General features: G+C 48.0%; 1 protein-coding gene across 2 annotated transcripts in view; it reads left to right on the forward strand.

Annotated features, from left to right (window-relative positions):
- The first annotated feature begins 4,759 nt into the window (after nucleotides 1-4,759).
- LOC119952964 (caskin-2-like) overlaps nucleotides 4,760-13,050 on the forward strand; it is a 320,000-nt gene continuing 311,709 nt past the window's right edge. For both annotated transcript variants that reach the window (XM_038776607.1, XM_038776608.1), the window contains exons 1-2: nucleotides 4,760-5,047; nucleotides 7,180-7,712. In XM_038776607.1, the coding sequence (XP_038632535.1) occupies nucleotides 7,619-7,712 (94 nt within the window). In that variant the 5' untranslated portion in view covers nucleotides 4,760-5,047; nucleotides 7,180-7,618. The remainder of the gene's footprint in view (nucleotides 5,048-7,179; nucleotides 7,713-13,050) is intronic.

Genomic DNA, 13,050 nt, shown 5'->3' on the forward strand with positions numbered 1-13,050 from the left:
GTGTGCAAATCATTTGAAGTAGTGCAAATAAACTAGCTTTGTTTGAAATATATAGCTTGATGTTCTTCGTCAGCACTACGACTTTTAACCATCTTGAGGGACTCAACAGAGAACACCATACCCATAATATAGTGATAGACATCAGACCGAGCTGAGGGATATTGTGTAACAGTAAAGTGTATCCTAAAAAAATGTCTTATGAGACAGAGCGCAGGGACATGGGACTCTGAGTTAGCCATTCTGCCTGTCAAGCCTGCAATGCCTTTTAATTTTTCCAAAACCTTTTTTATTCCTTTCGTAGCTCACCTGTATCTGCAGTTATTTTGCCTTGATACTATTCCTTGATTGTCATAACCAGCATGGGGTCTATGGAATGGCAACAATTAGACTTCCTGTAAAACTTGCCGAATAGAAGCTCTCCCGTTAAGGGGATGGGGAACTCTAAACCATGTTCAATGACCTCTTGTATATCTCTTGTGTCAAGACAACATGTTTTGGTACGGCTGGGAGAGACCCGGCCGGGATCTTTCATGTATTGTAAATAATAGTTAGTGTAATAAAACTTTATTTCATTTGAACTACTTGGTATGGATTCCTTCGAGGTCTACAAAACTGATCTATCAATCTCGATCTTGAAAGCTCCAGCTGTGCCAACATCCACAACATTTATAGTGAGAGGATTCCAGATATCTGATACTCTTTGTATAGAACAAGAACTTCCTGATTATCTTCCTAATTAACCTGGTTCTAATTAATGCCACAGACGAAATTGTTTCTCTGTATCAACGCTAGCAAATCCTTTTAATGTCTTAAGTACTTCTTACTGATCCACCTCTCATGATCAGAGAAATTTCCTATTTGTCACCTTGATATTACTACGCTGTGTATGGTTGTGTTCCAACTTGTCTTGATGCTTCTAATAGCTGGTGGCTGGCAACTTGAGGCAGATGTAACATGCAGAAAGTTCACTGATGTGATGCCACAGGTTTTTCTTCATGCTGACGCTGTGAGTACAGGAAGTAAAAGAAAGGCAAAAAATATTTGCATATATATATAGTACTTTTCATAGCTCCCAGACATCTCACAGTCAATGAAGTACTGTTGAAGTGTAGTTTCTATTGTACTGTAATAGCAGGTCTGGTGCTTACAGGGTCAGTGTACAGCACTGCCCACACAATGATGTAAGAAGGCACAATACAGAATTATTATGGTGCTGAAAGAGGCCACTCCTCCATCATGTCTGCACCAGCTCTGCAAATTAGTGCCATTCTCCTGCCTTTTCCCTGTATCCCTGCACATTGTTTCTCTTCAAGTAACTATCTAATGCCCTCTTGAATGCTTTGATTGAACCTGCCTCCATCACTTCCAGGTAGCACATTCCAGATCCCAATCACTCGCTGTGTGAAAAAGTTTTTTCTCACATCACATTTACAACTTTTGCAAATCACTTTAAATCTGTGCCCTCTCATTCCCAAAGTCAGAGCCTGTCCAGAGATGGATAGAGATGTATAAAGACCCAGAATGGTGTCAGCTCCATACCCGAAACCTCTACTATAAAGTTGCACATGGTTATGAGTTGTTAACAAGGACTTGCTGTTAACAAACTCAAGACTACAATGCCTCCTTTGTCTGCCGTCCTTACCTGTTCTGGCCACCATGTGATTCTAGACACACAACAATGTGCATGGCTCTTAAATGCCCTCTGAAATGTCCACTCAGTTCCAGGGCAATTAAGGATGGGCAACTAATGCTGGCCTTGCGAGTGACACGCACATCCCACAAAATATTTTTGTGTTCAAACTTTGCCGTGGGAGAGGATGGAGGTGGGGGGGGGGGGGGTTGTTGAGAATGTGGAGGGGGTGTCGAGAATGCGGGTGGTGTTGAGAATGTGGGGCGATGTTGAGAATGCAGGGGGGGTGTTGAGAATGCAGGGGGTTGTTGAGAATGTGGAGGGCTGTTGAGAATGCGAGGGGGTGTTGAGAATGCGGGGATGTTGAAAATGCAGGGGGGGTGTTGGGAATGCGGGGGGGTGTTGGGAATGCGGGGGGGTTTGAGAATGTGGAGGGCTGTTGAGAATGCGGGGGGGTGTTGAGAATGCAGGGGATGTTGAGAATGCGGGTGGGGCGGTGTTGGGAATGCGGGGGGGTGTTGAGAATGCGGAGGGCTGTTGAGAATGCGGGGGGGGGGTGTTGAGAATGCGGGGGGGGTGTTGAGAATGCGGGGGATGTTGAGAATGCGGGTGGGGCGGTGTTGGGAATGCGGGGGGGTGTTGAGAATGCGGAGGGCTGTTGAGAATGCGGGGGGGTGTTGAGAATGCGGGGGATGTTGAGAATGTGGGGGGGTGTTGGGAATGCGGGGGGGTGTTGAGAATATGGAGGGCTATTGAGAATGCAGGGGTATTAAGAATGCAGAGGATGTTGAGAATGCGGGGGGAGGGGGTGTTGAGAATGCAGAGATGGTGAGAATACGGAGGGCTATTGAGAATGTGGGGGAGGTTCTGAGAATGCAGGGGGCTGAGAATATGGAGGGCTGTTGAGAGTGTGGGGGAAGTTCTGCGACTGTGGAGGGCTGTTGAGAATGCAGGTGTTGTGACATTATACAAATGTACAGCATGTGAAGAGTTATGCTAAGCCTAGCCACTAGAGGGAGTTAAGGGACAGCACTATAAATTGCACTGGCTCTTGGACTCGGGTAGGTGAAAGATTTGGAGCTGAAGAAGACAAGATTCATAGTGTATTGCAGAGCTAGTTAAGATATAATATTTACCGTTAGTAGATGGAGATAGTGTTTAGAGAGTGTAGTTTAATTCTTACATGTATGTTTGCTATTCAGAATAAGTGTCGAACTCAAATTTAATATTGTTAATAAAATTAGTTTACTTCTTCAAAAGAGCTTTATGTCATTGCTGCCTCAGGGTGCCGAGGTCCCAGGTTCGATCCCAGCGCTGGGTCACTGTCCGTGCGGAGTTTGCATATTCTCCCTGTGTTTGTGTGGGTTTTGCCCCCACAACCCAAAAATGTGCAGGGTAGGTGGATTGGCCATGCTAAATTGCCTCTGAATTGGAAAAAATGAATTGGACACTCTAAATTTATTTTTAAAAAGAGCTTTGTGTGTCTTTGTGATCACTACACCTTCCATCCTGGAAGCCCCTCACAAGGATCACCACTGGTGTGTTGAGAAATGGCGGTGTGCTGAGAATGCAGGGGCATGTTGAGAATGTCGGCTGGATATTGAGAATGTGGGGGACTGTTGGCAACAAGAGCTAACTTCAGATAAAACGGTGTGATTAGTTATTAATATACTTAAGTGTCCTACTGTATCTTAATCTTTTATCATGCGATTTTTTTTACTTCAATAAATATTCTTTCTTAATTGTTTACACAATGACTGGACTGGGGGATGAAAATGCAGAGGGGTTTGAGAATGGTACCAACTGAGCCACGGTTGACTGTGAAAAACCCTGCTGAAGTTACCTGTGAGAGTGTCTCAAAAAAGGATAACTTGAAACACCGGTACTTAGAGGTGTATTTTTGTTTGGAATAACGTGCGGAGCCATGTATAACCCAGTGAGGAACCAGTCCAGTCATTGTGTAAACAATTAAGAAAGAATATTTACTGAAGTTAAAAAAATCACATGATAAAAGTTTAATATACAGTATGACACTTAAGTATATTAATAACTAATCACACCATTTTATCTGAAGATACCTTTTGTTGCCAAAATATACTCATGTTCCCTGAACTCACTGAGACACCCCCTCCCCAAGCAACATCCAATTTTAGTTACTCTACAGGTCAAATCCAGCTAACAGTTATCACACAATATGTGACCAAGTCTGGGAAAACATCCCTTCCTGGTTCAGTGAAGGCACAAAACTGTGGTTTTTGGAGGAGAATATCTGAAATCTACAGTGGCTTTAAATGTTAGATGGCTCCATGGCTCAGATCATAGATGCAACTGGCCTGTCTGACTGTTGGTTGGACTCGCTCCTCCCGGGATCTGACCCTCCTCATCCCAGGAGAGATTGAGGCTGATCCCTCCCTCTGGGACATAGCAGCAGTGAGAGATGGGAGCTGTATGCTGCTCCCTGCTAGCCCCCAGCAAAACAGGGAATTGGTAGCCGTTTTGCACCATTTTCCCTGGCGTAAAACACCACCGTTTTCACGCCGGCATGGGGACTTAGTCTCCCAAAAGGGGAATCCAGCCCTTTGTCTTTAGAAGTAATCATTTGTATAGGCCCACTCATCTCTGATATGGCCACTTGCACCAAGATGTCTCTAAACACCTGCTAATCTTGTTACCTGTCTGCTTTGTTTTCATCTCAAATTCACTGTTAACATTGTTAATTTCCCAAATTCCTAATACCGAATCACAAAGTAGAGGCAGCGTCACAGATTAAAAATCCTTCTCAATATCCCTGTGTTAGAGCAGTCAAGTCCAAAGGTAACAAACTTAGCTGGTTCTTCAATGGACGACCCCACTCCAGTTTCCCGTTGTATTGTTACCCCCTTGGTTGCTTGTAGCCACTGAACCATGCGACCACAACACCCATCTTATGTCAGTGCAAATTTATTCACAAATACGCTTTACTCGCAGCATGAAGTTACAAAAATGCAGTTAGCCGAGTGAGAGTGTACATGCTTTGGCTGGTTTGTGTGATTGACGGGAGCTGGAGCCAATGCAAGTTGGAGGAGGCGGCGCCAGGCATCCAATGGTGCCGGGGGTTGGAGGAGGGAATTCCGGCTGCTTCTCAGCCCGTCCAGGTGACAATGTGGGAGAGAGAGTTTGGAGTGAAGCTGGTTAGGAGCCGGGCTCGATCCCGGAACTGGGAGCTCAGTGATCCGGAGCGCTGCTGAACAGGATCCGGAGCTGGAGGGAGGGGGGTCCTCGTTGCCAGAGGGGAGCTGAGAGCAGCTCTCTGCTACACTCTGCCCGGCTCCTGGCTGCTTCAGAGTTGTTCTGTTTTTTGCGGAGGGTATTTTTTTTGTTATTTGGTTGAGGGACGGGGGTGGTCCGGACCCCAGATCCAACTGCTGCCGGCTCTCGGTGAGTTTCACTGGGGGGATGTATCACTTCAGTCCCGGTTCCAGCCTGGCACTCTGCTGCTTATAACAATTTCCCCATTGAATTCCTTCCACCCCGGGGGGGGGGGGGGGGGGGGGCTGGACTCGCTCCTCTCGGGATCTGACCCTCCTCATCCCGGGAGAGATTGAGGCTGATCCCTCCCTCCCCAGGCTCTGGGAATTTAACTGCCCCCCCCCCCCCCCGACTCCCGGCTCATTTTCAGTCTCTGCCCAGGTTGGACCCACCAGCCGATAGAACACGGGGTAGTCAGACCCCCCCCCCCCCATCTCTCTTCCCACCCCCACCCCGAGTGAGTTCCCACAGGGAGGGTTTGAAATGGGATCGTTCTCTGTAACTGGAGAAAGTTTGTGATTCTCGATTCGAAGTCCCTCCATAGACCCGCGGACTGGATATTACACAGGGGACGGCGGAGGGGTGGGTGGGGTGGGGTGGGGGGAGGTGATCCAGAGACCTTGATCCTTGAGGGAGGGGAGAGAATCCAGTGATGGGGATCCCGTGCGGTGAAACTTCGAGGACGAGGAGGGATCCAGTAAAGGTGATCCGATGGGATCCAGTGAAGGTGATCCGATGGGATCCAGTGAAGGTGATCCTTTGGAGTGGGGCGTCCAGTGAAAGTGATCCTTTGGGGAGGAGGGGGATCCAGTGAAGGTGATCCTTTGGGGGATCCTTTGTGGAGGAGGATCCAGTGAAGGTGATCCTTTTGGGATGAGGGGATCCTTTTGGGATGATGGAATCTAGTGAAGGTGATCCTTTGGGGGGAGGGGATCCTTTGTGGGGGAGGATCCAGTGAAGGCGCTCCTTTGGGGAGGGGGTTCCAGTGAAGGTGATCCTTTGGGCAGGGGGGTCCATTGAAGGTGATCCTTTGGCGAGGGGGATCCAGTGAATGTGATTCTTTGGGGGGGGGGGCGGGGGTCCAGTGAAGGTGATCCTTTGGGGAGGAACGGGGGTCCAGTGAAGGCGATCCTTTGGGGAGGGAGGGGGTCCAGTGAAGGCGATCCTTTGGGGAGGAGGATCGAGTGAAGGCGATCCTTTGGGGAGGGAGGGGTCCAGTGAAGGTGATCCTTTGGGGAGGGGGGGTGTCCAGTGAAGGTGATCCTTTGGGGAGGAGGATCGAGTGAAGGTGCTCCTTTGGGGAGGGAGGGGTCCAGTGAAGGTGCTCCTTTGGGGAGGGAGGGGTCCAGTGAAGGTGATCCTTTGGGGAGGGAGGGGGTCCAGTGAAGGTGATCCTTTGGGGAAGAGGATCGAGTGAAGGTGCTCCTTTGGGGAGGGAGGGGTCCAGTGAAGGTGATCCTTTGGGGAGGAGGATCGAGTGAAGGTGCTCCTTTGGGGAGGGGGGGTGTCCAGTGAAGGTGATCCTTTGGGGAGGAGGATCGAGTGAAGGTGATCCTTTGGGGAGGGAGGGGTCCAGTGAAGGTGATCCTTTGGGGAGGAGGATCGAGTGAAGGTGATCCTTTGGGGAGGGAGGGGTCCACTGAAGGTGATCCTTTTGGGGGGGATCCACTGAAGGTGATCCTTTGCGGAGGGGGATCCAGTGAAGGTGATCCTTTGGGGGAGGGGATTCAGTGAAGGTGCTCCTTGCCGTTGGAGCTGGTGCTGTTTAGAACTGGGAATCTGATCTCCAACATCAGTCCAAAGATGTGCAGGCTAGGTGGATTGGCCATGATAAATGGCCCTTAGTGTCCAAAAATGCCCTTAGTGTTGGGTGGGGTTACTGGGTTATGGGGATAGGGTGGTGGTGTTGACCTTGGGTAGGGTGCTCTTTCCAAGAGCCGATGCAGACTCGATGGGCCGAATGGCCTCCTGCATTGTAAATTCTATTAGCATCATGATTTTGCCAGGTTCCTTGAGTCGTGCACCAGAGCGCAGGATCCACAGTCAAATCACCACGTTATTTGCATTAACTGTGTGTGTCGGTGCCTGTGCCAGCGAGTGTGCCGGACGCTCCCTTGCCCTAAAGATCTGACAGCACGTTTCATTATTGACACTTTGTGTCATTTCAATAGTCTTGGTCCCCGGCCGCGGGGTGTTGGGTGCGAGGTTCCCCGAGCCCAACTTACTGAAGTGTCTTTTCCTCTTTCGCCTTCATTCCTCAGACTCCACTCCGGCTGGGGCTCTTGTGAAGAATGGGCAGGGAGACGATGGGTTAAACATCACTGCCTGAGAGAGCGAGGGGGAGCGGCAAAGCCCAGAGTGAAGCAGCGATCAATCCGTCCGCACAGACAGTGGAATATTTACCAACAGAGAGTTCAAGCGTGCGTTTGACCTGGAATTAACCGGAGTGTGAAATTAACTGGAAACGAATTTGATCAGTTTCACTTTTCAGGAACTCCGAAGATCTTTTATCCTCGTCAGCTGTCTGGGAAATATATATATATATGTGTATATATATTTATACGCTAACAACTTTGGCTGTCTGTTTCACTGGGCTTTGGGTGAAGACAATGTAAGGAGCGGAACCTAATGAAGGAGCAATAAAAGCGACTGATTTGTTTCCCTGTGTGAACTGTAAGCGAACACACCGAGGATCTAAAAATGGGAAAGGAACAGGAGCTGGTCCAGGCGGTCAAAAACGGCGACATGTCCTCTGCACAGAAGTTACTGACCAAGATCAAGGCTTCCAAAAACAGTGAGTAACCTGACACCCTCTATTCCCTCTCTCTCCCTTCTCTTTCCCTCCATCTCTCTCTGCAAAGCCTGTCAAAGCTGTAATGCTGCTGCTCTTTGAAGCTTTTTGTTTTGAGGGAAGGATGTGTTGATATTTTATGTTCGTTGCGGGCGATTTGGGAGAAAATGCGTTTTGTAATCGTTACCCTAAAATAAACTTTCAGAAGGTGTGTGATTGGTGAGGTGCGGGCTGAGCTTGGTTTAGATGTCAGGGCGGTGTGTATTGCGAGTGTCGGGATCTCCTTCCACTCCCGCCGCCAATACAATTCGGGACAATGTCACTCGCTTGGAGACCCAGGTGGAGCTTTCCAGTTGGGCGGAAACCCAATTTACCCATCTCGCAGGACATTCGGGTCCCATGGAGTCAACAGGGAGGAATAACGGGCGATAGTTTCAAGTGTGCCCTATTTGTGCGCCCACATTTCACCCCCCCCCCCACCCCCTTGTTGAATTTCACCCCCCCATCCCCTTGTTGAATTTCACCCCCCCATCCCCTTGTTGAATTTCACCCCCCACCCCCTTGTTGAATTTCACCCCCCCACCCCCTTGTTGAATTTCACCCCTCCCACCCCCTTGTTGAATTTCACCCCCTTGTTCAATGTCACCCCCATGTTCAATGTCACCCCCACCATCTCCAAACCCTGCTTCAGTCAATCCGAAGCCCCCCCCCCCACCCCCCATTATAAACTGGGGTTGGGTGGAAAGTGATCTTGCCTTGCTGCACCAGTTGCAGGAAAAGGAATGTCGATTGTGTCTCTTTTTTGTTACGTTATCCGCTGAGGTCTGTCTCTCCATTCACTCAAATATGAAGCCAATCCTCGGAAGGTACAGTGTCTGCCCAGGGGCTAAAACTCATTAGGAGTCCATGGTAACTGTTTCACTTATCTTGGGAATATCACTGAGAGTTTAACTAGAGCTGGAGGTTCCAATATCTTGGTATTGAAGGTATACTTGCTGGTGGGAGTGGCTTAAGATGCAAGAGACAAAACAGTCTAGAGTCCAAATAACCACATTGTATTTACCAAGTGCCTTTGAGTTCATAGAATGTCGAGAATCATTACAGTGCAAGAGGAGGCCATTCGGCCCATTGAATCTGGACCGACTCTCTGAAAGAGCACCCTACCTAGGCCCGATCCCTGTAACCTCACCTAACCTGCACATATTTGGACACAAAGGGCAATTTAGCATGCCCAATCCCCCTAACCTGCACATCTTTGGAGTATGTGAGGAAGCCGGAGCACCTGGAGGAAACCCACGCAGACATGGGGAGAAGGTGCAAGTTGCACACAATCACCCAAGGCCGGAATTGAGCCTGGATCCCTGGTGCTGTGAGGCAGCAGCGCTAATCACTGTTCTGCGTTATTGTGACTCTCCCAAGGGTGCTTTACAGGGACATTATCAGGCAAAACTTCATACTGAGCCACAAAAGCAAGATAATAGGACAGGTGACCAAAGGTATAGTCAAAGAGGCAGGTTGAAGGAAAATTAATCGGGGCCGGGGGTGGGGCGGGGTGGGGTGTGGAGTTTGCACATTCTTCCCATGTCTGCATGCGTTTCACTCCCACAACCCAAAGATGTGCAGGTTAGGTGGTTTGGCCATGCTAAATGGCCCCTTAATTGGAAAAAAAATAATTGGGTACTCTAAATTTATATTAAAAAAAAGAAATTCCATCGCTTTGGGCCTGACAGTTGAAGGTATCCCCTGCAATAGCGGATCAATGAAAATTGGGGCGGCTCGATCCACCAGAATCTGCGGAAATTCCGAAGCGCTGTCAGACTGGAGGCGGTCACACCAATAGAGAGAGGGAAATTGGATTAGAATTTAAAAATTGAGCTGATGCCAGTCCATGAGGGCAGAAAGGCAGACTTTTACTTCAGCACTGTATCGATCTGCAGTGGATTTAACAAAATGACTGAAAACCCACCTGTTTGATTTACCTTTTAGTCACCTCATCCGCTTTCTGCAGGGTTTGTCCATGTCTCCTCCTGAGTATGACTCCATGAAGAGCCTCAGAATGTTGTGTTCAGCAGTAATAAATGCAAGGTGTTTCTATATTGAAGGAGCTGCTGATTGTATTAAATCCAGTATCAGTCAAACAGGCTGAAGCTGTTTCACAGAAGGTGATCTCTTGAAATCCAAGCTGTAACGTCACTAATCGAAAAGTGACAGGTATTTCACACCAGTGAGAATTTTGTGTTTGCTCTGGTTTGTTTTTACAAAAGCCCTTGAGGGCCCCAAGGGCACCTTCTCAGCCAATTTCCCAAAAGCAAAATGAAAAAAACTTCCCTGCTGTACAGCACCTTGCCCAACCAATGAAGTACTTTATAAATGTGCTCACTGCGGGAATGTAGAGAAGCCATATCACACTCAGTCCAGCTGTGGTGGAACAGTTTACATTACTGTACTCCAACCCCTGTGTATCTGGACAGCTTTCAACACACAAACAGCTGTACTAATAGCTCAGAGTGGATATCCCACTAGAGATACTCCGAGTTACAGAGTGAAGGGCCTATAATTTATGACAATCCCAGATGTCAAGATACTGGTATTATATTATTAAAGACTTCCTGGAATCCAGGCTCTTCGATTTTAGTGTGTCAGTTGTGGTAACTCAGTCCGTCAATATTCTCACCTCTGAAGTGAGTTATTCCAGGGCCCATGATCTAGGCTGACCATTCCAGTGCAGTAATGAGGAAGTGCTGCACTGTCAGAGGTGTCACCTTTCAGGTCAGCTGTCAAACTGTGATCCCCTCACTCAGCACTGGGGGTGGTAGTTTAAATTTTGTGTGATGTCGAGTGGGGCCTGTACCCAAGGCCTTCCAACAGTGCTACCAACTGAGCACAGCTGCTGGTTTGGTCATTCACAGCTTCCTCGGGCAGAAAATATCAGCGTTTCTGTTGTCAAGTGAGTGCCAGCTCGATATGCTTTCAAAAACACCAGGTTTTCGGGATAGATTCCACCTTTCTGGCACCCAGGCACATTGGTCAGCACACTCCATTCACAGGAAAAGGAAGGTCAGCGAGCTCCCAATGTCCAGATTACACCATGGGTTGGATACTGGATCCTAATTTCGACCACACTAACAGGGTGGAGATCCCACCCTGAGACACCTTGTCCTTTTGCTTTGCATTTTGTCTGGCTGGTCGAGTGCTCCTAGCATTTTCTGTTTTCAAATTTCCCCCTTGTTTTACTTGTGCATTTTGCTGAGGTACATCGGGCCTGTGGGCCAAGATGCCAGTGTGGGGGGGGGGAAACCCTTTTAGAGTTTGGGCTGTCTGGTCTCCTTCTTCACTTCTCCTGTTACCTCCCCACCATCTCTCTCCCCCCCTTCTGCTTTCAACACACAAGCATCTGTGTCTAACTCCTAGTCAACATCCAACAGAAGGCACTTCCTGAGTTGGAGAGTGGAGGACCTGTATGTAACTTGTGACGATTTCTAATGTTTCCATAGTGATATTGAAGACTACTTGAAACCCAAGCTTTAGGTTTTTAGTGTGTCAGCTATGGTAACTCCGTCAGTCAGTACTCAATGACTCGAGCGTCAGTTTAGATGATGTGAGTTCGGGACTCATTTTGCATTAATGAAGGAGTGCTACGCTGTTGGAGGTGACATCCTTTCGGGTCAGATGGTTAACCGTGGTGCTTCGGTGCTGCCCGCTGCTCCCACCTTTCATGCCTTTCGCCCTTTTTTCTTCTGTAGAAAGACTGTTGACTGTTCTCTGGATACAAGAACACCTTGGGTGGCTTCAGCCTGACCAGGTAACCTGCAGCTTGCTGTTTCTCTTTACTGTAGCTTCAAGCTGACAGCCAACGCACAGCTGCTGCCCCCGTGCCCCTCCCTCCTGTGGCTTTGGAACATGATCTTGCCATCAACAACACTCTGGTTGAGTTTGGCCCGAATACCAAGAGTGCTTGCGTGCTTGCTATAAAGGGTGTGATGCAAAGTGACACTATCTGTGAGTGTGGTGGAGGAGAAAGTCATTGAGCAATGAAGTCCACAAGGGAAGATCTGTGTTATAATAGATCACTTTCTACCCTCCATGTCCACAGATTTTTAACTGAAACAAATTTTGATTCTTTTTTTTGCAGCTAAGTGTTTTGGATCATCCTGCTTTGCATGGGTGCATTGCATGGCCAGTACACTGTGTTCACTGATCTCAGCAGGGATGCTGTTAGGGGGAACATCAATTGACCATAGCCATCCTGGGTTGGTTTGGAATAGCTCCACAGGTCCACCCAATCTACAAGCCCCCTCCTGTCTCACTGGTAGGCTAAACTGACAGGAGGTGGTTGTTTGTCTGCCCAGTAACTAGTCAACATTTGTTTTGTCTCCAGACACTGACTGTTCCAGTGTTCAGAAAAATAAAATACTAGGAATGCTGGATATCTATAATGGAACAGAAAATGCTGGATAAACTCAGCAGGTCTGGCAGCCCTCTGTGGAGAGAGAAACAGGGTTAATGTTTCTTCTTCAGAGTTCAAGAGAGGGAGGGAATGTGATGGATTTTTTACTGTTTAAGAGGGTGGGAAAGTCGGTGATAGGTGGGAACTAGGAGAGATTTGACAAAGATAACTGCGACAGGAACAAGGCAAAGGGAGTGTTCATGATAGTATTAAAGACTGAAGTAAGTGCTAATAGTGGCATAAAGGTAAGACAACAGAATGTGTAATTAGCAAAACAAAGGTCCGTGCTCTGTGAAAGCAAAGCTTAAGAACAAATGTTCCAGTGTTCGCCTGACTGCCCTTCCATCTTTCACCCTTTGTGATCTCCTCCAAAACTTTGGAACCTGTATCCAAAGTCCCGGCACATCCCGTTGGCCGATCATCACCATGGCCACTGACTCGCATTAGCTCCCAGGCCATCAACACCACTGGGATCTCTGTGCTCCTTCAACTCCAGCACTTGAGCATTTCCAATTTACGTCATCCCAGCATTGGTGGCTATGCCCACCGAAAACTGTCTACCTCCGCCTTAATTTTTCCTCTTCCTCAACCTTTAGGTTCAAGATTTTTGGTTATCCATCCTGACTTGGGGTCACGTTTAGTTTTATTCTGGTTCTGTGAAGGACCTTGGAAACTTTCACTGCATTTTAAAGATGCTATTTAAATGCAAGCTTTTGATAGGAGTGAATGGGCTTTGGATGTGTCCATGCATCATTTGTCCCTGGTTTGCACTCCCTGCAGCTTTCAGTGGAGGTGAAGTGACTTTAACTGGAAGAGATAAATGCGTTGTTGTTTTCCTACAGCTTTGAAATACATTATTCTGTGTGAAGCATTAATTAAGAAATTCATCTTGAT

This window comes from Scyliorhinus canicula, chromosome 18 (assembly GCF_902713615.1).
Source record: "Scyliorhinus canicula chromosome 18, sScyCan1.1, whole genome shotgun sequence".
NCBI lineage: Eukaryota > Metazoa > Chordata > Chondrichthyes > Carcharhiniformes > Scyliorhinidae > Scyliorhinus > Scyliorhinus canicula.